At 49.6% G+C, this 27266-nt stretch overlaps 1 protein-coding gene across 5 annotated transcripts in view; it reads left to right on the top strand.

Annotated features, from left to right (window-relative positions):
- The window catches only part of ABCC12 (ATP binding cassette subfamily C member 12), a 72148-nt gene that overhangs the window by 35219 nt on the left and 9663 nt on the right, over window positions 1–27266 (top strand). For 2 of the 5 annotated variants that reach the window (XM_073015718.1, XM_073015715.1), the window contains 11 exons: window positions 2814–2886; window positions 4531–4734; window positions 8304–8438; window positions 8552–8627; window positions 8707–8778; window positions 11680–11769; window positions 12723–12826; window positions 14819–15016; window positions 15787–16013; window positions 19015–19152; window positions 23037–23223. In XM_073015718.1, coding sequence (XP_072871819.1) covers window positions 2814–2886; window positions 4531–4734; window positions 8304–8438; window positions 8552–8627; window positions 8707–8778; window positions 11680–11769; window positions 12723–12826; window positions 14819–15016; window positions 15787–16013; window positions 19015–19152; window positions 23037–23223 — 1504 coding nt within the window. Of the gene's footprint in view, window positions 1–2813; window positions 2887–4530; window positions 4735–8303; window positions 8439–8551; window positions 8637–8706; window positions 8779–11679; window positions 11770–12722; window positions 12827–14818; window positions 15017–15786; window positions 16014–19014; window positions 19153–23036; window positions 23224–27266 lie in introns of those variants that run through there. The other 3 variants (XM_073015716.1, XM_038008522.2, XM_073015720.1) reach the window with 2 other exon arrangements.

Here is a 27266-nt window from a genome sequence, read left to right as displayed (position 1 = left end):
TGTTCTTTTTTATGACCGCATAGTATTCCATGGTGTATGTATACCACATTTTCTTTATCCAATTCACCATTGATTGGACCATCATCTTTAAGCTCTGGAAAGTAATGGGTTCCTATGGTTCTTTGCTTAGCTTGGTGTATTGCCATGTACATTCTCTCATTTGAGTCCCATAACCACCCATTTAGGGAGATCATAGCATTATATCCCCATTTTACAGATAAAGAAAAAGGCCCAGAGAGGTGAGTTGACCCTCCCAAGGTATTAAATGCTATGAAATGTCAGAGTTGAGTCTTGGACTTAGACCTTGAGCTCCAGATCAACATCAGTTGTCTGGAGCTGGAGCTGCCTGACAGCTGGGTCACTCAGAAGCCTTCCCAGGCATCACAATGCTGAATTAAGAGAATTAGAGTTGGTTTTAGGAATCTGGCTGTCAGCTCTCCAGTGGTAGTTTGGCCTTTCTCATCTTACCGACTCTGTCCCTGCTGGCTGGCATGGCCAGCATATATATTCTCATCAAGAGGCTTGTCAATTCACCTCCTCTTCCCTGGCCATGCCGTCCTGTGGCCAGGAGGCTCAGGTGTGGCAGGAAGGTGATCAGTGCAGGAGTCAGTGATCAGTGCAGCCAAATTACTCTGCTCAGCATCTCTTGGCCTGTGTCACCCACCCGGAACACCTTCTCTGTCTGTGGAAGTGGACTGGACAGAGTTGCCTTATTCATCAAAATGACGTTCAGAGGACAAATATGTGCCAAATGCCTTCAGCATGCAGGGCACATGGGGACAGAGATGGCTCAGGTGTATCTTTGCCCTTAAGATGCTCAAGCCTGGAAGGGGCTATAAGAAATGCACAGAAATGACAGTGCACCAGGGAGGAATGAGCCAGGTGGCGGGAGACTGTGCTCGGATTGTTCCAAGGCAGCAGAGATCACGAGAGGATGGTGGATCAGGGAAGAGAAGATGGCACTTGAATTGGGCTTTGAAAGATGGATCTAGCATCCTTCATACGTGGCATATTTAGCAGAGATTTTGCTCCTAGGGCAGAAACTGTGGCTCTCAGGGCCATAGGAAGCAGGAGGGTGGGAGGCAATTGAAGGTGGGAGGTGTTGAGGGGAGGAAAATGTGCTGCGCAGTCTGAGTCTTGTAGTCACAGATTGGCAAATGTAGTAATAGCATTTATGGCCCCCACTGATGGAGAATTTGCCATGCAGCAGACACTGTGCTAATGGCTTCACATGTTTTTCTGCTCCATTCTCACAACAACCCAATGAGAGTTTGTTGTTTGCACAGTTTTATAGAGCAGAGAGTGAGGATCAGGGAGGTACAGTCACTTGTCCAAGGTCGCCCAGCTGGAGTCAAACCCATTCTCTGATTCCAAGGCCCCTCATCATAACTGCTGTGTATGCCAACCCTAAAGTTTGTGTGTGGGCACAATGCTCGGGCCGTGCCCAGGTTCTATTTTGGGGCCTGTGTGCAACCGGAAGGGCAGCTGCTCATGCCTATCTGCTCTCTTTCTTGCCTCTTTATTGGGAAGGTTTGTCTTTCAATGTCTGAGTTGTGAGACCTGCCCATTGTCACTCACTGAAGGAAAGAGGGTCCTGATGATGATAATGCTAATGATATCAATCAGTCAATCTGTCATCCACCAACCAATCAGCCGTTGTGGAGGCAGGCAACCCGCCGAGCAGGACAGAAACCTAAAGGCCCAGTGGTGCTGCTCAGCAGCTGCTGGGAGGGAGCACACACCTGAGCCAGGCACTACAGGCATCCCGAGCAGGAGTTGGGTCCCCAAGGTGGCTGTGTGGGGGCTCTGTGATGCCTGGGGAAGGTTCTACTTATGGTGGGGTTGTCTGAGTGAGGCTGAGTTGCAGAGAAAACTGAGGAAGGAGGGTGTGGGAATCTGTTGTAACATGGGGACGACATCCCAGTGACCACTGATGGTCTTAGGTTCCTCGGTGCCAAAAGTCCCCAAAGGCCTCCCCTGGGGCAGAGCGGGGTCATGCCCCTGGGAACCACTGTGGGGCCAACCCCACAGCTTTGCTGCTTTTTGCAGGACAGGGTGCTAGTCCTGGCGGCTTGGCTGCTGCAGAGCTGGCTGGGGCCTCAGCTGTCAAACTCCCCAAAGCCTGGGCTGCAGGGCTAGGCAGAGGGTGACGCTGAGGGGGCACAATGGAGAGGCCAAGAGGCCCAAAGAGCAGGAGTCCCACTCTCTTTCCCATTCCACCCCCTCACCTCAGGTGCCATTCCCTTCCGTTCAGTGGCCTGAGTTGTCGCAGGGGAGAGAACTGTTTTCTCCAACCGAGTAGCAGTGAGGGGTGGATGGAGTAGCTTTGTGAAGGGGCTGGGCAAATGTCAAGGTCGTCATCTGTGATCACCCAGGCCCCTGCTGTTAGCCTCCTTCACACACACCCTCTCTTCCACCCACAGTCCTGCTTCAGCCCTGCGCCCCTCAGGAGGCGGTCCCCAGTGACTGCAGCCCTCCTCTGACTCCCACAAGCGTCCAGCAGGTGGCGCCCTCAGTGTTCCCTGCAGTGCTTTCCTGTTCACTGTTATCTTCTTCCCTGTCTAGCAAGAACCCTGCCAGGGAAGGAGCCATTCCTGAATCAACTCTGCATCAGGTCAGGGGAGGGGCCGGTGGTCAATGGGACGCCACCCTTGGGTCATTGAAGGCAGAGCGACTGGTCAGGGAGCCTTGGACGTAGCACTCGCCACCCTTGGCCTTGTCCCAGCGACACCAGCAGTGCCTGTGGAAACAGCCCAGGGCAGCGGTGCTTGCAGTCTTTCTCACCCAGCTACTTCTGAGCTTTGCACCAACAGGTATCAGCACACAGTCCGCGTCTGTGGCCTGCAGAAGGACCTGAGCAACCTCCCCTATGGAGACCTGACTGAGGTGAGCAGGGCTGGGAGCGCAAGCCCACTGTTGCTGCACACAGTACATTTGCTCAGGTCCAAAGGGCTGAGGGCAGCAAGCCCCGGTTCCACATCCAGATGCCCCAAGAACGTGTGGGCAAAGCTCAGGTTCCACCTGTTCTGAATTATCCCTCTGTATCTATACTTGCTGGATGTCACAGTGTACGTGACACCAAGCTTACTGGTGTTTGGCACAGTGTAGTCACTTCTTGGGGCTACTCCCAATCTGCCTGTCATCTCAGGAAGGGTTTCTGGTGAAAACTGCTTCCTCATCCCGAGGGCCGGCTCTGTCCTCCAAACCAGGGCCCCTTCTTGCCTCACTGGCTCTGCCTAGGCCAGGAGTATGGGGGTCACCTCTAAACATTGCCCCCTGGGGTGCTTGTCCAAAGTGCTAGCTCCATCCTGGGCTGAGCCTGCCATCCCAAGAGACCCAGGGAGTCACCTTGCCATCTTGGGTCCCCACCCTTCTTATGCCCTCTGCACAATCTTCCTCACCTTGCCCAGGAGCCCCAGAGGAGACCAGAAGGCTAAGGCTTTCTGAGGAAAGGCCAGTTTGGGTGTTTTTCTCTATTGGTGCCCTCAGTCTGCCTCCCCAAGGAAATGGCCGTGAAGCCTTCCTGGCCTGCATCTGAGACCTCCCACACTGCAGCCCTGGTTCACCCTTCCAGGCTGTGCTCCTACCTGCCTGCCAAAGTGTCCACTCACCTCCTAGCCTCTAAGTCTCTGCTCCTGTGGCATCACTACCCTTTGAGTTTCAACCCCAGATCTACCTCCTTAAGGAAGGGCTTTCCCAAGTCCCACCACCTGAATAATTTGCTCCAAAGAACTCTGTTGATGCTTCTCAGCAGGCACTTGTGAAATTCTGCTTGCTGCTGCTATTTTGTACATAAACTAACCTGCCCACCGTGGAGCTCCCCAGGGAGAGGGGACTTCTCTTGTCCAGCTTGTGTGTCCCACCCTGTGTCTAGCTCAATGCCTGGCTGAACACGTGGGGTTCACTTGGGGTTCCATTGGATAGAATCACCTACAGTAAGCAATCATCCTTTCCGTAAATATTTGCTGAGCACCTATTCTGTGCCCAGCGTGGTGCCAGGCCTTAGGGTAGTGATGATGAACTAGGAAGTCAAGGCTTATCTCTCCACAGTGCGTAGAGTTGCCTAGGGATGGGATAGTTGCTCTCCAAGTAAATAAAATAGGGAACTCCCTTTTCCATCTGCACCCAGCCACGTTTCCCTCTGGTTCACTGCTGCATTCTCCCCAGCTCTCTGCTCACGCAATTCCCTTTGGTGGTAATAATGACGTAGCCCCTCCCCGTGGGATCTGCATTGGGCTGGGGTCTTGTGAGATGGGCACCCCTCACTCCTCATGGGAAAGAGCTTTGTCCTAGTTGCCGCTGCCCACCAGGCTTCACCAGGCTTCCTGGAGAGGTAGACAAGTGGAGCCCTTCCACTCACCACAGAGTCTTGTGTGACTGGGGGCCCCGTAAGGGGCGGAGGAACTTGGACGAGGTGAGGATCAGTGTGTACATCTTTTCCCTGAGTCCTGAAAAGCTCCAGGAAGCTTCCATTGCCCAAGAACTTCAGGGTGGCCTGACAATAGGCAGTAGCATTGTCCCTGTCCACAGATTGGGGAGCGGGGCCTCAACCTCTCCGGGGGGCAGAGGCAGAGGATTAGCCTGGCCCGCGCCGTCTACTCTGACTGTCAACTCTACCTGCTGGACGACCCCCTGTCGGCCGTGGACGCCCATGTGGGGAAGCACGTCTTTGAGGAGTGCATTAAGAAGACGCTCAGGGGGAAGACAGTCGTCCTGGTGACCCACCAGCTACAGGTGATGGGACATGCAGGATCCAGGAGGTCACGGGATGGGTGTGGCTGGTGTCTGAGGCTCACAGAGCCTCCTATTCTGCCTATATCTACCTGTCTTCAGCTGGGAATGTGGGGAGGGAGCCAGGGATGCAAGAGACACTCATGATTCCCCAGCCTTCGTGGGTCCCAGGAGGTCCACCTGTTCCACTCTGTGCATGGCCTCAGTGGGGTCAAGACCTTTCCTGCCCCAGAGGGTAGATTCTCTAGAGGCAATTGAGTCCTGCCTGTGGGTGGACTGGGGCACCCTTCCCCCAGTTCTGGGTGCCTGGTAAAAGGATGATTGCTTCTCCCAGTTCTGGGAGCCAGGGAAAGCAATGGCGGCCCCACCCTTAATCCAGCAATTCTGGGCAAGCCTGAGGCCAGGGACACCTTGACTGGGGGTGTCAGGGGGTGGCAGACCTCTTAGATGAGGGGCCCAGATGCCCCAGGCATCACACCCCAGGGGAAAGAGGCTGGAAGCTAGGACTTTGAGACTAAGGCTGAGGCTTTGGGGAAGCTCTCTCTGCTCAGGGCCACTGTCGCAAGCTAAGGAGCATGAATCTCACTGAAGAAAGTGACTGGGCTTGACCTGAGTGAATTTGAAAATGTGGCAGGGTGGGAACAGTTCTCGCTGCATTGGTCCCACATAAGGGGTCCTGAATGCCTGGTGGGAATCCAAGAAACTCCTCCTCCCAGGCCAGGTTTCCCTGCTTCCAGACCATCTCCCTCTCTCTTCTTTGAAGGGAATCCCCAGAGATGTGCGAGAGAAGGGGGGCACTGCATGTGTGTGCATGTGTGTGTTCATGCGTGCACGTGTGTGTCTCCTTGCCCGATGAGAGATTCCTCGGGATTGACTTATGTTGAAAGGCCTACTGGGGCAGGAGAGCAAGAGTCCCATCTTCTTTACTCTCCTGCTACCTGCAGAGAACATGTTACATAAGGGCCTGGTCTGGAGACAGGAAGCAGGTCTTTGCAAGGGTAAGTCAAGCTGGGGTGGAGAGGGAGGGGCAATTGCAGCAAATAAGGTTGCCATGGTTATAGGATGCTGCAGCCAGCATTTAGAACCCTCCAGTAGTGGCCAGGAGGACCAGCCTAAAGAGGGGGTTCCTCGAAGACCCCGTAAAACCAGGCTTTCCCATTGCTGTGATGCTGCCCCTAGCCTGAGCCGACCTTTGCCTGGGGCTAGAGTTCTGGCCCCGGAATAAGCTCCAGGCATCCAAATTTTGCACATGGGGATTGTCTGGATTTCCTCTGAGTGGGCCTGAGCACCTCCAGGAAGCATCACACTGGGCTGGTGTGGACAAGAGCTCCTAGTTCTTCTTCTGGCCTAGTTCTTCTTCTGAGTTAGGATGGAGGACAAGGTTGGATTTCTTCAAGACCCCCATGAGGTGACTGAGAATGGGCTCTGGCCAAGTCCAGGTGCTAAACCTGGCAGCCCCCCCTCTGCACCTGGAATCTCCCTGGAGACACCCTGCAGCAGGGAGGGCTGTCCTCTGAGGGCTCTGGGGATCCGGAGGGGATACGTCATCCCTGACAGGTGTGGGTCACAGCTGTCCCTCCAGGAGTCCTCATGAGGGGAATCACAACGTCGGTTCTGGTTCAGTCTTTGAAACTGACTGAGCCGTAGTAGGACCTCAGGCAGGAGCCATCTTCACACCAGGCCCGTCTGCTCAGATTCCACCTTCCCCTGTCATTTTATCTCACTTTTTGCAAGTTGGAAGAGGCAGGTAGCCACCAGGTGGCACAAGATCTTAGTCCCGCTGTCCCTTGTCAGGGAGGATGGAACTCAGAGCCCCCGAACTGGGACCCGGGGCTTTTCCAGAGCCGATCCCCTCTTCTCTTACTCTCAGGCCCACAGGCAAGCATCTGAGTTGTTGGGATGGGTGATCGCTTTTCTAAGGAAACCAGTGAAAAGAGGCTGGGAGCAGCCACTGAAATCCAACTCAGGGGCGGATTCGGTGACAGTTTGCAGAACAAAGCTGCTCAAATCGGCCTCATATCTCTGGAGTGAATTGGGGGCTTGCTAGCCAGAGGGGGCTTCCCTGGGAGCTCCTGGAGCTGGAGCGTGTGCTGTGGCACAGGCAGAAAAGGCCATGGGACTGGAGCAGGCTTATGGTGTCTCTGTTTCCCCATCTGAAATATCAGCCGATAAGACAGAGAGCTGGGCAGTTAGTGGGAGGGAGGCATGAGGGCTGGAACTGTCCAAGCTGTTAGAACTGTTATCATTCAGCCTTTGGGCACCCTCCCAACTCGCCCAATCAAGTATACAATGACCGAACACAGCTACTTCTTTCAGGCTTGTAATCAAGAGCAGCAGAGGTTGATTTGACCTTGGATGAACCGTGCAGTATCAGGGAAGACCTCTGGCCCATACTGCAAAGGCTTCTTTCGGTCAAACCATCTTTAGTCTCAGCATCTTGCCTGCCTCTAGGAGCGGACTTCCTTGATCCTGGTGGGGAGAGCTCTGTGTCTCATTCCAAAATGAAAGGAAAACTCTCTTAGCAGAACTCTTTGATCTCACGAATGATATGGAAGTGAAGGGAATTCAAATTAAAAAAACAGAAGTGCTTTGGGCAAAATGTGGGATGCCAGCATTAAATGTAGCTGTGTTTTTATCTCATAGATAAAGCTGGCATAAATTCCTCAGGCCAGGGAGTGTGGCCTGTTGCCTGGGGACCACACCATGGTCTGCTTCTCCTGGGCTAAATGGGGATGACGAGGGAGGCTTATAATGTTAGAACAGAGAAGGGCCTTCGTGCAGATCATATTTCCCCTCGCTACCAAGTCCTGGCTGTAGTGACTGTCAGTTTTACTTTCCCCAAATCTCCATGATCAGATTTCTATTTATTTTTTATTTATTTATTTTTTTTGAGACGGAGTCTTGCTCTGTCACCCAGGCTGGAGTGCAGTGGCACCTTCTTGGCTCACTGCAACCTCCGCCTGCCAGGTTCAAGTTATTCTCCTGCCTGAACCTCCTGAGTAGCTGGATTATAGGTGCACACCACCGCACCTGGCTAATTTTTGTATTTTTAGTGGACATTAGGTTTCACCATGTTGGCCAAGTGGGTCTCGAACTCCTGACCTCAGGTGATCCATTGGCCTCAGCCTCCCACAGTGCTGGGATTACAGGCGTGAGCCACTGCATGCAGCCATGATCAGATTTCTTAGGAAGGCAGCTTATTTAAGGAGCAGTAGCAAAGGAAGATTCAGTGTGCTTCACTGTGACAGCCAAAGGCTGGCTTTTTTTGGACTCATGAGACCTGTGGGTACTAGATGAATGGTTCCCTGCTAGGGGCCAACCTGCCCCCAGGAGGCACTTAGCAATGTCCGGAGACATCATTGCTGGTCACACCTCTGGGATGGGGTGCTACCGACATCTAGTGGGTAGAGGTCAGGGAGGTTGGTAAATATCCTACAACACACAGGACAGCCCCCTCAAACAAAGAATGATCTGGCCCCTAAAGTCAACCGTGCTAACTAAGGTTGGAGAGGAGTTTGGCATGGGCTCTCCTTTCCAGGCAGAAGTTCATTGTCGATCACTTACCTCTGCAGTTCTTAGAGTCTTGTGATGAAGTTATTCTATTAGAAGATGGAGAGATTTGTGAAAAGGGAACCCACAAGGAGCTAATGGAGGAGAGAGGGCACTATGCAAAACTGATTCACAACCTGCGAGGATTGCAGTTCAAGGTAACTCACACCTGGGCAGGTGTGGGAGCAACTGGGGAGGAATCCCTCGGGATTTCCTGCCTGGGAGACGTCCTGTCACTTAGCTTTCAGAAGGAATTTCATTTTGTCTCCAGGATCCTGAACACCTTTACAATGCAGCAATGGTGGAAGCCTTCAAGGAGAGCCCTGCTGAGAGACAGGAAGATGCTGGTATAATCGGTTAGAATCCCATCCCTCTTATTGTCCTTGGCTTGAATGGACACAGATCTCTCTTTATTTCTCACCCTAGTTTTGGCTCCAGGAAATGAGAAAGATGAAGGAAAAGAATCCGAAACAGGCTCAGAATTTGTAGACACAAAAGGTATTTACCACTCATCCCCTTGGTCACATACACTTAAGGATGTATTGGGCATCTACCGTTTGGGATACACACAGTGTAGACACTGTGCATGTCATTTTGCGCAGCCAGAATTGGATGGTCTAGGGTACTGTGTGCCTTGGGGTTCCACTGCCTAAGTCCAAATTTTGGTTCCACCACTTACTAGTTTTGTGACCTTGAGCAAGATACTTGGCCACTCTGAACCTTAGCTTCCTAATCCATAAAATGAGGAAGTAGTACCAACCACAATTTCTGGTAAAGATTAAATGAGAAAATGAACATAAGTGATTCGCATAGTGCCTGACACACAGTGATGCTTAATAGTTATTATGAGCTGGAGAGATCAAAGTAATGCACGGGGATTCATCAGAGGCAAAGGCAGACACAAGAGCTGTTTCCCACTCTTTATGGGGAGCATTGAAAATGGATTATGAAGCAATGAAGAGATTGAGGTGGGATAAGGTTATTCATTCTTTCAACAAATAAAGGTTAAGCATTGACTGTGTGCCCAGTACTAAGCTGGGCTAGGGAGAGCAAGAAGAGATGCCCGTGTTCTCAGGATCTTGTGGTCTGGCGGGGACACAGGCAGATGGGTATCTACGGGAAACCAGTAAGAGTAATGGGGAATTTGGGTGAGAGAAACCAACACGTCAGGGAGGGCTTCACAGAGGGGGTGGCCTTTGGACTGGTCCTTCAAGGTTGTATAGGAGTTTGCTGGGGAAACTGCAGTGAGAAGGTGGGAGAGGGTAGAGGGCTTGAGGAGGTGATTCCAGGGAGGTGGGGAGACAAGATGTGGAAGATGAGCCTGGTGGGGGCCAGCTGGTCAGGCCACCTCTTCTCCTCCGTAGACACCCTGCCTTCATTCACTCCATATCCCTAGAGCACCTACTCTGTCCCTTGCCCCATGCTGGACACAGAGAGGGTCAATAGTCCTCAAAGTATACACAGCAAGGTGGCTTTCCAAGTTAGAGTTCTGTTTCTCAATAATGCATAGCCGAAAAAACAAACAAACAAAAAAACTTAGCACATTTCATCAAATTTAAGATGCTATCCATTTTTTAAGGCTACCACCACTTTACCTACCACTTGGAAAGAAAAAAAAAAAATCTCTGCTAATTAAATGATATGACATACTAGCAAATGGAAGGCACATCCAGATTCCAGAGATGTTACAATGTGGGGGAGAGAAGTGAGCCTTGGAATCGATGAGATCTGGCATCCTCAATGGTGGTGTGACAAATGTATGCACGTTTGGAAAGGCAACATAGTTTTGCAGTTCCAGAGGCTTCCAGGGCTGAAGTACCCAGATATCTCTTCTGTGATTTTTGGAGAAACCTCCAGGCTGCGTGGGATTTGGGGTCCCGTGGAGAGAGTAATCTCTGTTCCTCACTTCCTCATCACTCACCCCTCTCTGGAAAGGAAAGTGTAATCGTGAAATTTCATGCTGGAGAGAGATGCAGTCCTTAAGGATAAACAACTGGGTTGTCAAGGGCTGTGAAAGGTGGAGGAAGGGAAGACTCGTGAACTGGTTAAAGACAACACTGCCCACCTGCCTGGCATCACAGTGTCTTCTAAGGCACAGCTGAGGCAAACAGAGCATCAGCGGCACTCCTGCCCTGGCCTGCAGGCTGCGAGGTGATGTGACCAGTCCCTTTTGTGCTTCCGGATGCCGTTCATTAGACTCTGCTCACACGCTGAGGCGTCTCCCTCATTTTGCAGTTTCGAGGGAGACACAATAGGCTAAAGTCAGGCTGAACATTTTCAAAGGCGCTCCAGGTTCCCAGGCAGAGAGTGTAATGGTGGCTCTATTCAGCAAGGTGCCTTTGAGGCGTGAAAGCTTTTCCTGTTGGGCCAGGGTGCACAGAATCTGCACGTGGGGTGCCCCCTCTTCTAACTCTATTTATCTCTGTTTATAAAAGCCAAGTATGGTGTATAATTCTGCTTTGGAGTTGACGTTTTCACGCTTCTCTGTGGAGGAGCGGAAGAGACATGCATTCAGTACTGGCTGCTGGGAGCTGCTTTGTCCAGCATCCCTTTTCCTCCAAAATCTTGTTTCCATGAGAACTTGACAGTCATTTTCCCTTCCCCTTGGGGAATGGAAGAACGTGGGACAGACATTGAGGGAATCAGGTGTCCATGCAGCAGCCAACCTAGGAGTATACACTGGTTTTCTTCTGCATGGCGTGAGCTCTGAGAACACAGGACCTGCCTCTTGCTTACTCTGTAGCAGATGACAAGGGTGCCCTTACCACTTCAGCACCCCTAGCCCCCTCCCAAATGCCACCTCTGCATTCCTTTGCCTGGGGGCTTTTTCTAGGAGTTGCCAGCTACATGTCAAGCTGGAAGTGCAGGAATTAACACCCCTACCCAGGGAGTGGCCTTCACCCTTTGGCCAATAGGAATCGGTATAGAAAAATCCCAGATCCCTCTCATCACGTGGAAAAGCCCTGAGTGTGTGTCTACACTGGTTCTGAGATTTCTTCACATGGGATGAAGCCCCAGTGGCCCATAGTGGTTGCCAGCTTGGTGAAATGCCTTATTCCCTTTAGCTCCCAAATAAACCTCGTATTCATAGTCTCTTCTTGGGTGCTGCTTCTAGGAGAAATAGACCAAGACAACCCTTGCATCCCCCGGACTGAGCATATAGTAGGTGCTTAATAAATATTTCTCAAGAGACTAGAAGCTTACTTCACAGGGCTGTACTGAGGACCAGGTAGCACAAAATGAGCAAAAGTGTGTTGGAAATTTGAGAGCATGGGACGAGTGGAAGGATGTGTCACAGCCCCCTTAGCCGTGCTGTGGAGTCCACAGAGGGGCTGTGCCTGGCTCGCTGGGCCCCCGCCCCAGTGGTGAGAGACGTGGCACTTGTGTTTATCTCCACAGTTCCTGAGCACCAGCTCATCCAGACTGAGTCCCCCCAGGAAGGAACCGTGACCTGGAAAACATATCACACGTACATTAAGGCTTCTGGAGGTTCAGTATAAAACAACGAGTTTCTTGATTTAATTTGCATTTAAAAAAAATCCTGTCTTAAACTGTTGGGTTCACATTTTATGATTTCTTTAACAATTACTCTCTTTATGGGAGGGCCATTTATCAATGCTTTTATTTTTTCCCCTCCTAAAAACTAACATGTGATAATACAGCCTTTTAAATGGAATAATTCTTCATCTCCACTAAAGCTGCCAGACTCTCTTTTATTGGAGTGGAGTGAGCAGCACCATGACCCGTACCCTTGCACTCCAGTCGCTCTGTACAGCAGTGGCCAGTCCATTGCCAGCCTTCCATACAAGGTTTTCCTTGGTTTCTTTTTCTTTCTTTCCTTTTTTTTTTTTTTTTTTTTTGAAGTGGAGTCTCGCTCTGTCATCCAGGCTGGAGTGCAATGGTGCAATCTTGGCTGACTGCAACCTCCAACCTCTGCCTCCCAGGTTCAAGCAATTCTCCTGCCTCAGCCTCCCAAGTAGCTGGGATTACAGGTGCCCACCACCATGCCTGGCTAATTTTTGTATTTTTAGTAGAGACAAGGTTTCACCATGTTGGCCAGGCTAGTCTCGAACTCCTGACCTCAGGTGATCCACCTGCCTCAGCTTCCCAAAGTGCTGGGATACAGACGTGAGCCACCATGCCCGGCCTTCCTTGGCTTGTTTTTAAAGAACACTGAGTCACTGTTATTGAAGTGCACATTGGTGGTTTTTCCAATATGTTCACTGTTTGGACCCATTTTCCAACTAGGTAGAACAGATGTCCCCATGGCTCAGGGCCCCAACACTCAGATATGCCACATCAGTCTAGCAGGTGGTTTCCAGGTGTGCGGATCCTTTTCCTGCAGGTTTTGAATTTCCCATCAGGGTTGGGACCTGAGGAAGGTCAGCCCCTGCCACATGCTCACGTCTGCAGCCCCTTGGGCCTCTCCCCTCCTCTTGCAGGGTACCTCCTTTCTCTCTTCACTGTGTTCCTCTTCCTCCTGATGATTGGCAGCTCTGCCTTCAGCAACTGGTGGCTGGGTCTCTGGTTGGACAAGGGCTCACGGGTGAGTTTCCCTTTGGCATTGGAGGATACCGAGTCTGTGTCTTGGAGTAAAACACTGCTGCCAGAGCATCTGACTGCCCCTGCCACCATGCCATGAGCCCACATGCATCCCCCTGCCCTTTTCAAGAAGTGGAGGTCAGATGCTTACACCACAGAACCCAAGCCCCTGGAATCCCCTTTGGTTTTTCAAGACAAGCAGGGTATAGACACCACTTGCAGATTTTAAAGGGTTGACTAAAGAAGACGTGTGCCCCAGCTTGTCTGGAATCAGGCATGTACAAGATTGGGTCAGTTTCACAGTCTCTCTTGTAAGTTTCCCCCAGGAAAGCCTAACACGGATTTGTGTCTTCCTAAAGAGAAATTGGCATCTTGTTACGGACACTGCCCAGTGCTAGAAGGTCCCACATGTCTCTGCTCCCCAAAGTCGTCTCTGCATGAAGAGGACGGGCAAGCATCAGATTCAGGCTCTGCAAATGCCATGGAGCCACGGGGGACCCTTCTCTGCAGGGCCCTTCCTGGGAAGAACTGATGTGTTGACTCTCTCTCGAGCTTGCTGGGAGCTCTCCCAGCTTTTGGCCAATGGTCTTAAAGCTTTCCTGGAGCCCTGGGGAATGCTGTGGGGTCACTGGCCCATCCTCCAAGATTACATTTGGTACAGCTCTGTTGCTATGACAACCAAAGGGAGGTGGCACTGGGGAGACAGGGGCAGGGGAGAGGCTGCTGGGCACAGCTTTCCAAAGCTAGTCCCAAGGGGAGAGGCTGATGGGTGGCCTGCTCTGTGCAGAAATAGAGAGCCATCTCCGGAATAGACAGATTCTTCCAGATGCCCCCTCACTCACGAAGAGCTGTGTCCCTGGAGGGCCCGAGGTTTAGGGTCAGGGTGCAGCCTTCTCACAGGCTTGGTGCTTCCCCAGGAGTCCCACGCCGTTGGCTGATTAAGCATGCAGCCATGGTGGCTGAACCATGTGTTTGCCCCTGGTGCCCCGGACACTGTGTATTTGCCCCTGCCCCTACCCTCCCAGACATGCAGCCATGGTGGTTGAACCATGTGTTTGGCCCTTGTGCCTTGGCACAATCAAAGGCACAGGAGTATCTCCTCTTCAGGCTGGGCCTTCTATCCCTCAACTCCCCAGAGATACTTTTGCTTTCAACAATGTTCATCCATCAGCCACCTCTGGTTTACATTTCCACTGCGACTGTAATCAGCAAAATGGCATTTAGAAGAAAGATACTTGTTTGCTCCCCAAGGGCAGTCTTGACTTTTAGCACACAGCCCAGAGAAAAATGAAACTGCCAATTTCTCAGGGCGAGGAGATGCCCTCTCCCCATAAGTGCTGGCAAAATTGTGTGTTTTCGCTGGGCAGGACAGAGCCACAGATTCTTTGAATCCTCTGAGAGCCACTTGTATTCACTGGCCACCCTCCTCCCCACCAAAGATCCCAAGGCAGTACCCTAGCACCCTCTCAGTTACCCCTTGGGAAAAAGAAAGGGAAGGGACTGTGGGGCTGGCCTGTCATACAGAGAAGCCCCTGAGTCACCCCGAAGGCCTGGTGGCTGCTGCCACACAGCTCAGCATGCTGGAGGTCAGTTCCTGATCCTCTGCCTGAGGGTTACTCCTCCAGCCTTGTAGAATTCTGATTCCCCATTTGCCTCTCTGATCTTCCCAGCCCAGCATTGCTTCTGGTGTCCCGAGGTGCTGTGAGCTTCGGGGATGGCTGCCCGGTGCCCACCTTGTTTCTCTGCTTTGTTTTTCCCACTGACTGTGCTGAGCTCACAGTCAGGTGCCCCTTGGGGTCATGAGTGCCAGCAGGAGGAACCCCGCAAAGCTCAGAGGCCCAAGAAGGCAACAGATTAGATTGTACCCACCTGATTCATTCAAAACACTCATGTCCTTGTTCTTAGTTTCTTCTCTCTGGAAAGATTATCCAGAAAATTCCTGTTCTCCTGGCAGGAATTTATCAATTCTTGGTGCTTCTCTTGTTTTTCTCCGAAGATGACCTGTGGGCCCCAGGGCAACAGGACCACGTGTGAGGTCGGTGCAGTGCTGGCAGACATCGGTCAGCATGTGTACCAGTGGGTGTATGCTGCAAGCATGGTGTCCGTGCTGGTGTTTGGTGTCACCAAAGGCTTCGTCTTCACCAAGACCACACTGATGGCATCCTCCTGTCTGCATGACATGGTGTTTAATAAGGTATGGCCACAAGCGTTGCAGGTGTACCCAGTTATTCAGTCAACAAGGTATATAGAGCACCTGCTGTGTGCCAGGCATGGTGCTGGGCTCTGGGGACAGCCAGAGCCCTCATAGAGCTTGCAGTCTAGTCTGGGAAGAGTCTCCCAAATAGCTGATTACCAACTAAAGGTAGATGCCAGGGAGCTGTGGAGGTGGATCATCAGCCCTGAGGCTGGGCCGGGGGGTGGAGGCAGGGGAGGCCACTCCACAGCAGAGAAGTGCAGGCCAAGAAAGCAGCTCCTGCTCCAAAGAGCCCTGAGTGTGACACGGGCCTCAAGAGATCCTTCCAGCCCCCTCCGCATTCCACTGCCATGGTGGGCAGCAGTCAGGGGCTGGGAGGGCTCTGGCTGGAGCATATGGGTGGGGCCCACACTTCGGAGGTAAAGAGACAAAGTGAAACTTGGCTTTTTATTGCCATGGGGCACAAAATTCCTTCCTCCGACAAAGGCATCAGACTGTCCTGTCTCAGGCTGCATCCCAGATTTGGAGGGGAAGCCTGACCTATGGGGGGGTCTCTCGGGACCTCCGCGCAGAGACTGAATCCCCACATTCACATTCATTCACGGTGGCCGCGAGAAGGGGGTGCATCCTCCCTTTCCCAAGATCACCTGACACACTGTTCTGTGCCCTGGAAAAAAGGTCAGGCCCTGTGCTCACAATTTCACCCCCAGCAGAGCGGCAGGGTTTACTGAGCACCCACCTCGACTCTGACTCTCTACTGTTCTCCACAGATCTTAAAGAGCCCAATGAGCTTCTTTGACACGACTCCCACTGGCAGGCTAATGAACCGTTTTTCCAAGGATATGGATGAGCTGGATGTGAGGCTGCCGTTTCACGCAGAGAACTTTCTGCAGCAGTTCTTTATGGTGGTATTTATTCTCGTGATCTTGGCTGCTGTGTTTCCTGCTGTCCTTTTAGTCGTGGCCGGCCTTGCTGTAGGCTTCTTCATTCTCTTACGGTAGGCCCATGTGCTATTTACACAAGAAAACAACACACACACACACTGACTGGGTATCACGTGATATTGAGCATTGAGTGCTTGCTGTCCTCACTGATGGTCTACCATTGATTTTTTGTACTTAGTAAATGCCAGGTGCTAAGTGCTTTGCATACATCTGGCATTTTAGCCTCAGAGCAACCCTGAGAGGTGGAAGTTATTGAAAGATTAAGGCATTGGTCCCAGGCCAAGAAACTAGTAACCATGATTGCCACCTCTCTGCTGATATGTTCCTAACCATGGGGCTCTACCGTTGCTGCTCTGAGCTTTGAGAAATAACCCCCACCCTAACCATGGGTGTGTTTAGAGAAAGGCCTTAGGCAACTTTGCACGTTGTGGGGGCAGGGGTTCCCACTGCAGCTGTGCACACCCACCCTGGGGGAAAGCAGGAGGACAGCCATGATCCCAGCCTCCTAGGACACCTGCCCTGCTCCCCGCTCTTCCTGGGGTGAGCTGGGGTTCCCAGCAGGTAGCATGGTGGGTATTGGGTGAGGGCAAAGGGTTGCAAATCAGAGAAATTCGCATTAGAGCCCCAGCTCTGCCACAACCAGCTGAAGGACCTTGGAGAAGGCAGAGAGATGCTGCACACCTGTTTCCTCTCTCCCTAAAGGTAATCATTGAAATATATGCCTCACCTGTTTCAGAGGGCTTGCGAGGATCAGGGAAACTACACAACCAATGGCTTGTTGGTTAAAAAAGGAATAAGCTGTTAGGCAAGAGTTTCCATAAAAATCAATAACTAAAAATAATCATTTATCACGATCCTAGGCGTGCCCAGCCAGTGGGATAGTTATTGCAGATCTGAAAGAAAATTCCCCAAATTATAAAATATTCAGCCCACAAACCCTGGACTTGCTTTCACCTGTGCACAGGGTTGTTGGTTTTCACACTCAGATGCTGGTTTTAGAAATAATTGCTGTGGTCACAATGTGGAGGGTGAATGGAGCTACAGAAAGGTCAGGGCAGACTATAGGGCGGGAGTCCCTTGAAATCTACAGTCTGTGTGAGAGAATTAGTGAGGACCAGAGGTAGGCAGCAGCAGTGGGAACAGAAGAGAGGTGTGGATTTGAGAGTCATTTACATGTTAGTGTCATCAGGGTTTCACTTCCCACGTCTGGTGGAATTTTGGGTGTTGGGGGATGGGAGAAGCAATGAATGATTTCAAGGTGAAGAGCAACGTGAAGAGAGATACGGGTGATGCAGGAGGAGAAGCGGTTTGGGTAATAAGAATACGAATTTAGTTTCGGATGCTTCAGTTCTGTTCAACAAGTCTGCTGCTGGTGTCCATGGACAGTGGCAAATGCGGGTGTGGGAATGTGCTGGAGCAGGAGAGCTGGACTCTGTGCAGGGGCAGGTGTGGCTCTGGGAGCTGACACCGTGCCCTAGGGAGCTGGGAGAGCTGGACTCTTGCTGCTGTCTTTCACTGTTCCCGCGGTGACCCTGAGGAAGCGAAATTGTCACCAGTGGAGGGTGTCCAGGTTCTTGACGTCCTGAGCAAAGAATTGGACAAAACGCATAAAGCAAGGAAAGAAGGAAGCAACAAAAACAAAAATGAAAGTACACTCCCACAGGGTGGGAGCAAGCCGAGCATAGGGGCTCAAAGGTCAGTTACAGCAGTTTTCTGGGGTTTAAATACCCTCTAGAGGTTTCCCATTGGCCACTTGGTGTACGCCCCCATGCAAATGAAGTAGTGGCCCATGATCAGTATGATTGGTTGCAGAAAGCGACCAATCAGAGGCTGAAGTGAAGTTACAAAGTTACTCCTATACAAATGAAGACTTGGTCTGCCACCAGCCTGATTGGTTGTGGGAGGGGACTAATCAAAGGTACATCTGTCACCCAGAAAAAGGCAGGCTGGTGTGCAAGGGGAGTAGCCTTTGAGCCTTTTGTTATGTAGGCGGGGAAAGTTGGGGTTTTCCTTTCGATTTAGTTCTAGGAAGTCAGTGTGAATTGGCCTTAGATTCCCTGCCTCCAGACCCCATTCTGCCTCCAAAAGAAATGGTCCGAGTCTCCAAACTCAAGGGTTTATTGTGATGACCAAATACAAATAATTTCTGAGAGTCATTTACAGGATAAAAGCAACTCCTGAATGTCATTCTTACAGTGGATTCTTTGGGCTCATGTTCCTTTTTGTCATTCCTGTGTTTGATCATTGCTCCTGTCTGTCCTCCTGTTTATGCAGTTGATTTACTTAGTAAAAGCTCTTTCTCTGCTCTGTACTCACCCTTCTAGCTATAAAGACTGGACAGACCAGAGCTCATCCTGCTTGAATTATCCAAGTGTTTCCAACCAACTCACTTTAGCTCTGCACTAATGAGGCTTCCCTCCTCACTGCCCTGCGTTTGTTTTAGCTGAGAGTCTGGAGGTTTGATTGTCTTCTCTCTTGGGGGCCAGCCAGCTGCTGTACACACCCGAGGTCCCTGGTCTCCTGCTCACCAGGGCTCCTGGAGCTTCCACACAAAGGGGAGCTGCATCCCGTGGGGATTTGGTTTTAAAGTCAGCTATAATGATGTTCATTCAAAATTACCTTTGAAAATGCCTTTAGAAGGCCACATGTTGGCAGTTGACACACTGGGTTTTCTTCCAGAGTTAGAACAGATCACTTTTTCTCTGGCTGGGCACTAAAAAGTGGTTGGCTGATACTTAGGGGCTGCGCTGTATGAGAAATTTTGGTTTTTGAAGACTAGAATCACGCCTTGTGGAGCAAGACTTTCCTGATATGAGAAACACTTAGCACCGTGGCCAAATGAAGGTGCGGCTGACTCATGGTTCTCACGCCCCGCCATTCCCACACCTGGGGCAGGCATCGCTGCAGAATGCCAGGCCTGCTCTTCATCCCCAGTTAGACGGCACCGTCTCTGACTTAAGCACTGTGCTGAGTGCCTAGTTGGCTCTGTATGTATGGGGGCAAGCCTGAGACCTCACTTTGTGGCCCACTTGGCCCCTTTCAATTTTCTTCCAGTATTTTCCACAGAGGAGTCCAGGAGCTCAAGAAGGTGGAGAATGTCAGCCGGTCACCCTGGTTCTCCCACATCACCTCTTCCATGCAGGGCCTGGGCATCATTCATGCCTATGGCAAGAAGGAGAACTGCGTCACCCAGTGAGTCCCACGTGGGGCCCTGCCCCAGGCCCCCATGCTTCATGCCTGACTCCGATGGGGAGGGCACAGGAGGAGGGAAGTCTGGGCTGCTGGGGACTGATTGTAGACAAACAGCTGGAAGAATCAGGAGGAGTCCTTGAAGACACTTGGCCTCACAGCCTCTCTTCCAGCATCTGGGGCCCCAGAAAATGTGAATGAGGGGAGCTTGTTCAATGGCAACCTTATTTGTTCTATTTTTCATTCTAAAAGTAAAAATGTGTTTGATTCAGGAAGATAGGGCAAAACAGGAAAAAGAAGAAAAAAAATCACTTATAGCACCCCACAAACCCAAACATACTAATTTTTTTCACATGTTTCCTTCTAGTTTTTTTCTTTTTTTCTCTTCATGGAGTCTTCTTTTTCTTAAGTATTTATAATCATTTCTTAAATTTATTTAACGATTTAAAATAGCCTGTTTCATGTTATTACATGTTTCTTGTAAAAATAATTTCTAAAGGCCACCTTTCATTTCACTTAGCATTTTCTTCTTTTTAAAATATGGGGACTATGTTAGTAAATCTCTCTGGCATCTTCCAGCTTCACACTTCTAAAATATGACATAAAATGTATAAATCAGACGGGGCACAGTGGCTCACGCCTGTAATCCCAGCACTTTGGGAGGCCAAGGCAGGTGGATCATGTGAGGTCAGGAGTTTGAGACCAGCCTGGCCAACATGGCGAAACCCCATCTCTACTAAAAATACAAAAATTATCTGGGTGTGGTGGTGGACACCTGTAATGTCAGCTACTCAGGAGGCTGAGGCAGGAGAATCGCTTAAACCTGGGAGCTGGAGGTTACAGTGAGCCGTGATTGTGCTACTGCACTCCAGCCTGAATGACAGAGTGAGACTCCATGTCAAAAAAAAAAAAAAAAAAAAGGTATAAATCACTGTAGGCTCACTGCAGTAACAATAACCCCAAATCTTAGGGAGTTCACGCAATAAATTTTTATTTTTCCTGATGTCACAATTTAGTGACAGTCCATGGGGCAACAGTAGGGGATTGTACTCCACACTCAGGCATAGTCTGTTTCCATCTGGGGCTCTTCCATCCCAAGGGCCCTGGGGTATTCTCTCGGATCATCTGTATTGAGCCAGAAGATAAGGGGACCAGGAAGGAGGACCCAGGGGGAATTTTATGGTCCAACCCTAGTAAAGCATCCCAAGATTTCTGCACATTCATTGGCCAGATTGGAGTCACATGGGCTCACCTAACTGCAAGGGAGACTGGGAAATGTAGTCCAGCTGTATCCAAAGGAGGAAAAGAAAATGGAGTTTGGTGAATCCATAGCAGCCTTTCCCACATAGATTTTCTATCTTTTCCTTCCTTAAAAAGCTAACACACCCTTCAGAGAGAAAGAATTAGATGTAGTTCTAAAGGGTGCATTGAATGCATTCTAAGTTTGGAATTGCATTAAATTTATTTATTTTTTTATTTTTATTTTTATTTTTTGAGACAGAGTCTCACTCTGTCACCCAGGCTGGAGTGCAACAGCACGATCTTGGCTCATTGCAACTTCCGTCTCCCAGGTTCAAGCGATTCTCTTGCCTCAGCCTCCCAAGTAGCTGGGGCCCTGCCAATTTCTGTATTTTTAGTAGAGACAGTGTTTCACTATGTTGGCCAGGCTGGTCTCAAACTCCTGACCTCAAGTGATCCACTCGCATTGGCCTCCGAAAGTGCTGGGATTACAGTGAGCCACTGCAACCGGCCCGGAATTGCATTACATTTAGAATTTCATCGAATTCTCTCTCACGCCCCCTCCATTTTACCACCCAGGATCTCAGAGTACACTTGACATCACATCTTGTCTTTAGTTCAGTCAGCACCTAGTCCTGACCCTAGTTTGACCTGAACATCGTTTTTCAAGAGTCCTGCCTCCCACGTAGACCCTTCCAAAGTCCTAGCCATGAGGAAAGCCCATGGAGCTCACCCACAACAAACACACATGCAAGCTTTGTCTTCCCACAGCTTCTCCTCCAAGATTTCTGAGAGAATCCTATAAGGAGCCAAGAATGACTGATGGGGGTTCCCTTCTTTTAATAGTTTCTTTCCAAAGAGCTTGGGTTTCTGACATGTATTGCTTTTGCCACCAGACAAAAAAGCTATAGCTTAAAAACTGTAAAAAGGTTAGAGGTCAAATTCCAATTTGATCCCAGCTAGTGATTTTGTTTCTATGCAATCTAACCAACCACAGAGATAAGACCATAGGTGACTTCCAGGTCACAGAGGCTGTCAGTTGAATTTGTGTGCTGTATAGCTACATGATAGAAACAGCGCTGTGTTTCGAATAATATTTTGATTAAGCTCTGGGGAAAATAAGTTAGAGTTAAAACAGAGAGGAGGAGAGGGTGGTGGAGCCCAGGGTGGCTGGTCAGAGGGGCTTCCAGGCAGAACTTTGGGAGGCCTTCCAGGACAGCGTGGAGCAGCAGTGCCTGAGCACATTCACGACTATGCCAGGGGAGGAATTCTACCTCCTTAGTGCTTTAAGCATGGAAAGGATTTCATTTTTCCCCCAATAGTTTCTACCAGCTGTTCTCATGAAGCCCTTCCCCACTAGATCAGGGAAGCCACAGTGGCAATTGAATCTGATGTCTCTTTTGGTTAATGGTCATCTCAGTGCAGTGAAAATTTCAATCTTGAATGTATTCAAGCCACAGGTCTCTTTCCCCCAGAGGCGTGGTGTGGCAAGGCTACGCTGTGTGTGTGTGTGTGTGTGTGTGTGTGTGTAATTGAGAAGCACCTGCTCTGTGCTTTTAAACACCCTCTTCCTTTTCTCCAGGCCTGGCTCTCTGATGCAGGGGAACTGGGGAGGAGACAGCAGGAAGAACACATCCTTGGGTGACTGGCACCTCTGGGCCATTCTCTCCTTTCTGCTACCCTTTCCTGCTGCTGCAGTGCACTGTGCAGATGTGGGACAGCAGCTTGGAGACCCCAGCAGGGCCAGAACCCCAGAAGTTCTGCTGGCATTGCTGGATTGGTAGGAGTCACTGGGTCTTCCTGTGAGTTCTGCCTGGAAGCCCTCACACTGCACTCCTCTGATGCAGAGGCCCCTTTGCTCCATGCCAGGGACCGCAGGCTCCAAGGTCATCTTCTGCTATCTCAGCCCTAGGAACTGAGGAGCTGATGAGATCCGCCTTCCATACATTTGGGGAATGTGGAACTCCAAGGGTGGGTCTTGCCCCCGTCCCCTGGCTGTGTCATCTCCCTGTCACTCCGCTCTGTGCTTCTTCCCCCCTCTCCAAGACCTTTGGCTCCATGGACATGCAGCAGGGATGCAAGGTGTCAGCTTCCTCTCCTTGAAGAGGCTTCCAGCTTTATAAGCAATTGTCTTCAATTTTCTTTCTCTGATTCAGGGAGGGAAACCTGACATGTGCCCTCCCTTCCCTCCTCTACGGTCACAAACATTGACTTTCCTAAAGGTAACCTGCTTCACAACCCACGCCCACCCTTTCTATATATCAAGGGGGCCAACTGTCAGTTCCACAAAGCCTTTGAGGATGGCTGACTCCATGATAGGGATCCTTTGGAGTCAGAATGTGAAGCACTCAGCACCTCTTATTCTCAGCTGTAGGTTCTAGCTGCCAATTCTGGGAAAGACAGAAAGAGCCACTTAGCACCCTACTCTATTGCCACATGAGATTTCCCAAAATATGTGCAAATCAAAGATGTCTAGAGTGGCAGATTTTTAAGAGCATGAATATATGTTCATTTTTGTAAGAGTTTGCTATGTGAGAGTGTATTCCCTCAATTAAAAATTCCCTGGCCTCATTTCCCCAGTCACCCTAACCCTAAGTCTACAGAAGCACAACTCGATCTCCTGCTTTTTCTGATTTTCTTGACTGTAGGTTTAAGATGCTAAACGACGAAAACTCCAGTCACCTCCTCTACTTTAACTGTGCTCTCAGGTGGTTTGCGCTGAGAATGGATGTCCTCATGAACATCCTTACCTTCATTGTGGCCTTGTTGGTGACCCTGAGTTTCTCCTCCATCAGTACTTCATCCAAAGGCCTGTCATTGTCATACATCATCCAGGTAATGCCTGGTGCAAGTTTGGGCTTAGTCTGGAGGCTCCGACTTATAATACATCAGGGAGGGTGCTTTTGGATGGACAGAACAAAAACCCCAACCCGAATGGGTTTAAACGAGAGAGGGAGCTTAGTGGCTCACATCTTTAAAAAGTAGGATGGTTGTGTGGACTTCAGGCACAGTGGGATTATGGCTCTGAGCTTTGCCCATGCCCTGTGATGACTTTCCTCACAAGTGACCAGCAGCCTCTGGGGTCTACAGCAAAGAAGCAGCAGAAAGAAAGCATTTCCTGCCCTAGCCATGGAGGCAGGAGCCTGGAGCTTTACTCTTATTGGAGGAAAGCATTTCCTGGCCCAGCCATGGAGGCAAAAGCCTGGAGCTTTACTCTTATTGGATTAATTTAGGCATCCCAGAACTAATTAGTGGTTTGGTGGGATACAGATCATTGGTTAGGCTAGGGATGGAGTTACACCTGTTTCCAACTTTAAGTCACATAGCTACTCCACAGTGGAGGGAGTGAAATGAACGCCAGAGAGACAGTCATCATGTCGATGACAAGTAATTACTGATTTATCTTTTTGGTTGCTTTTTTTTTTCTTTCAAATAACGATAATAGGTGAACATATGGCATTGATTGTGATTGGCTTCAGGCTCTGTCTTTTAACTAAATTAATTCCTTTCCTCCCCACAACAACCTTCCAATACTGCCGTGATCCCCATTTTGCAGATGAAGAAACTGAGCCCTAGAAAGACTTGGCCTGAGATCATACAGCTGTCATGTGTGAGGGCAAGGATTTGAATGCAGGCCACCTGGACCTCATGTTTGTTTGAGTCTTGTTATCTTCGGAAACTTTTTTGACATAGTCCTTATTCTTAGTGCTCTGAAACTCTGGAATCATGTATCTGAATGTGGGTCTTTATTCATGTGTTCTGTTTGATGCTGTGAGTTCTTTAAGATTAAAGTCAAATTTCTCATCAGCTTGGAAACATGTCTCCTTTTTCTCCTTCATTTTGACAATGTCCTCTTTTTCTTTGTTTTTTTTTTCTTACTGTATTCATGCCAGTTGAATATTGAATTTCTTGCATCAATTCTCTAGGTTTCTTTTTCTTTTCTCTCAAAGTTTCCATGTTCTTGTCTTTTTATCTTGGGAATTTTCATTAGTTTTGCCATTCAGCTATTCCTTTGAATTTTAAATTTGGCAATCCTATATTCATATATTTAATTTCCAGAAGCTCTTATTCTCTGAGTTTTTAAAAGAATCACTTTTTACATGGATGTAGTGTATTTTTGAATCTCTCTGAGGATATTAATTAGTGTATTAGTTAGTTCTCACACTGCTGATAAAGACATACCTGAGACTGGGTCATTTATAAAGAAAAAGAGGTTTAATGGACTCATAGTTCCATGTGGCTGGGGAGGCCTCACAATCATGGTGAAAGGTGGCAGATAAGAGAGAATGAGAGCCAAGCATAAGGGGAAACCCCTCATAAAGTCATCAGCTCTCATGAGACTTATTTGCCACCATGAGAACAATATGGGGGAAACTGCCACCACGATTCAATTATCTCCCAGCCCACTGGGTCCCTCCCACAACACGTGGGAATTATGGGAGCTACAGTTCAAGATGATTTGAGTGGGGACAAAGCCAAACCATATCAATTAGAATCTTTTTTCCCCTCCTAAACTCCCCTCCCTTCTTTGACTTGCATCTGTTTCTTCCAGAGGTAGTTTTTCTTTTTGTTTCTCTCATTCTTGCTCTTTCGTGCCGTTGGTTTTGTCCATCTGTCTCCTGACCCATTTGTATTTAACCTCGGGGAACTGGGTTGGGTTTTCAGAGTTTCCTCTGCCTTTGTTTCACCTTGCTAGGTGTCTCCTGATGGGAAATTTTATGACTACAGTAGGTGGGTGGTGGGGCTTTTCCATAGGCTGGCTTCACTTCAGGAAAGCAGCCAGGGAGCTGACTTTTAGGTACCCAAATGCAAGACTTAAAGAAGTTTTTATGTGGGGACTATTCTGAGAGCCCCATTTATCCCCAGGCAGTTAATTCAATTTCTTTAGAGAAAATCATGTGTATGTGTGTGTATCTGTGTGCACGTGTGCTCCCATGCCTAGGGAAAAAGGGTCCAACTAACTTTGGTTAGGAGAAAGAAGAGGGGAAGAGGAGTGAGTGAACCAGACGGGAGTGGTTGTCTATATAGAGAGCCTATCAGCCAGCCTCTTTGTGGGCCCCCTTCTCATACCTGGAGCCTCTCTGGGTTCTGCTCTTTTTAAACTCTAGCATGCTCTGCTTCCATTTTATCAAAAGGCTTTCATCCTCTTTCCATCTTGTAGAAATTTGTAGCTCATTCACTGCTGTCTCTCCTCAATCCCCTTACTGTTAAAGGTCTATTCTTTATGGAAAATTTATCTGATACCATTTAAATGGTATTTTTGGGAAGAAGGAGAAACAAAAACGTATTCTCAGTACTCTCTCTTAAGTGGGGAAAAATGAATTTTCCTTGGGTAACCGGTTTCCTGTATTGATAGATGTTTTCATTTGTTGTTGCCTAGTAAAATATCAAACAGATGATGTTGAACAGTTTCCCTTAATTGGTCCAAGTAAAACAGCTTTCCCCAACTAAGGTCATGCTTTTGGGCGATAGTATCAGCTTTCCATGAGATTGTTTTCAAACATTCCTGTAAGGTCGTGCACAGCATTGAGATCTATGGGAACACTTGTTCTCCAGCTGGCTCTGTGGCTTTATTGAGCATTAGCCCCCTTTGGAGAACACAGAATCAAAATGACAGCACTCCACTTGAGACTAGAGAAGACTCCCTAGATGGATGAGAAATTGGCATGAAATCCCACAGAGCAGAAAGTGAATGCAAAGTGACATCATATCACATCACGTAGAATAAGCACTTCCTGGGGCCAGCACTGTGCCTTTGTGGGCATCCTAAATCTGGGAAGGCTGCCGTGGCCTTGGGAGCTGATACTCTTGCATTTAGCAAAAGATGTATATGCCCTTCTCAAGGGCAGGGTTCATTCATTCACTCACCAGATATCCCCTAAGCACCCACCATTAGCCGGGAATTGTGCTAGTGGCTGTGGATTCAGCAGTCAGCAGTCCGAACAAGTCCTGCCCTCATTCTAATGGGCAGTTGGAATAAATAAGGGGCAAGTAAATAGATGAGAAGCTCAGAAGGTGTTTAAGCGTTGGGAAGACAACAAGTAGGGGAATGTCTCTGTCAGAAGGGGAAGCAACATTTCATACAACAGCCACAGGAGGCCTCTGCTGGGACGTGGCTTCCAACCTGAGACCTGAAGGATAAAGAACCAGCCAAGGAAGACTGGAAGAAAGAGTGCCTCAGGGAAGGGCTCAGCAGTAGGCATGATCCTGGCATGTTTGAGAATCTGAGAAGCCCACGTGGCTTGAGCAAGGTGGTATGAGGTGCCAGCAGAGTAGAATACGTAGAGCTTTGTAAGTCGGGGGCAGGGGTATTATCTGTATTCCAAGACTGGGTTTCTCAACCATGGCACTGCAGGCTTTGGGGCTGGATAATCCTTTTGGTGAGGGGCTGTTCTGTGCTTGGTAGGATGTTCAGCAGCCTCCCTGGCTCTGCCCATGAGATGCTGGTATTACGTCCCTCCTGCCAAGTTGTGACAACCCAAACCGTCTGTAGACATTGCCAAATGCCCTCTCTGGGGCAGGTTGAGAGCCATTGCTCTAAAGAAGTGGAAACTGCTGACCTGTATTAAGCAGGGAGGCCTGCTGAGGGGCTCTCAGAGGGTCTGCACCAAAAGGTGGACGCTCTCCACATCACCCACCTGCTCGTGCCCCCTGCCTCTTTGCGGCTAAGGCCTCTTGCTTCTTACTACAGCATTCTTATCCCGAGTTTGACTGGTGGACTTCTTATCATAAATGCCTCAGCTCACACAGTCCTCTGGAACCCCCTATCTAAGCTAACTCCCCAGCTCCAGCCCCTCTCCTACATCATCCTTTCGGGACATTCTTGTCACTCCTGCAATGGCCTTGTGTGCCATCTCCACCAGTCCACTAGAATGGAA

This window comes from Chlorocebus sabaeus, chromosome 5, assembly GCF_047675955.1.
Source record: "Chlorocebus sabaeus isolate Y175 chromosome 5, mChlSab1.0.hap1, whole genome shotgun sequence".
Classification (NCBI taxonomy): Eukaryota; Metazoa; Chordata; class Mammalia; order Primates; family Cercopithecidae; genus Chlorocebus; species Chlorocebus sabaeus.
The sequence above is the reverse complement of the archived record's forward strand: the minus strand, read 5'-3'. Positions and strand labels throughout refer to the sequence as shown.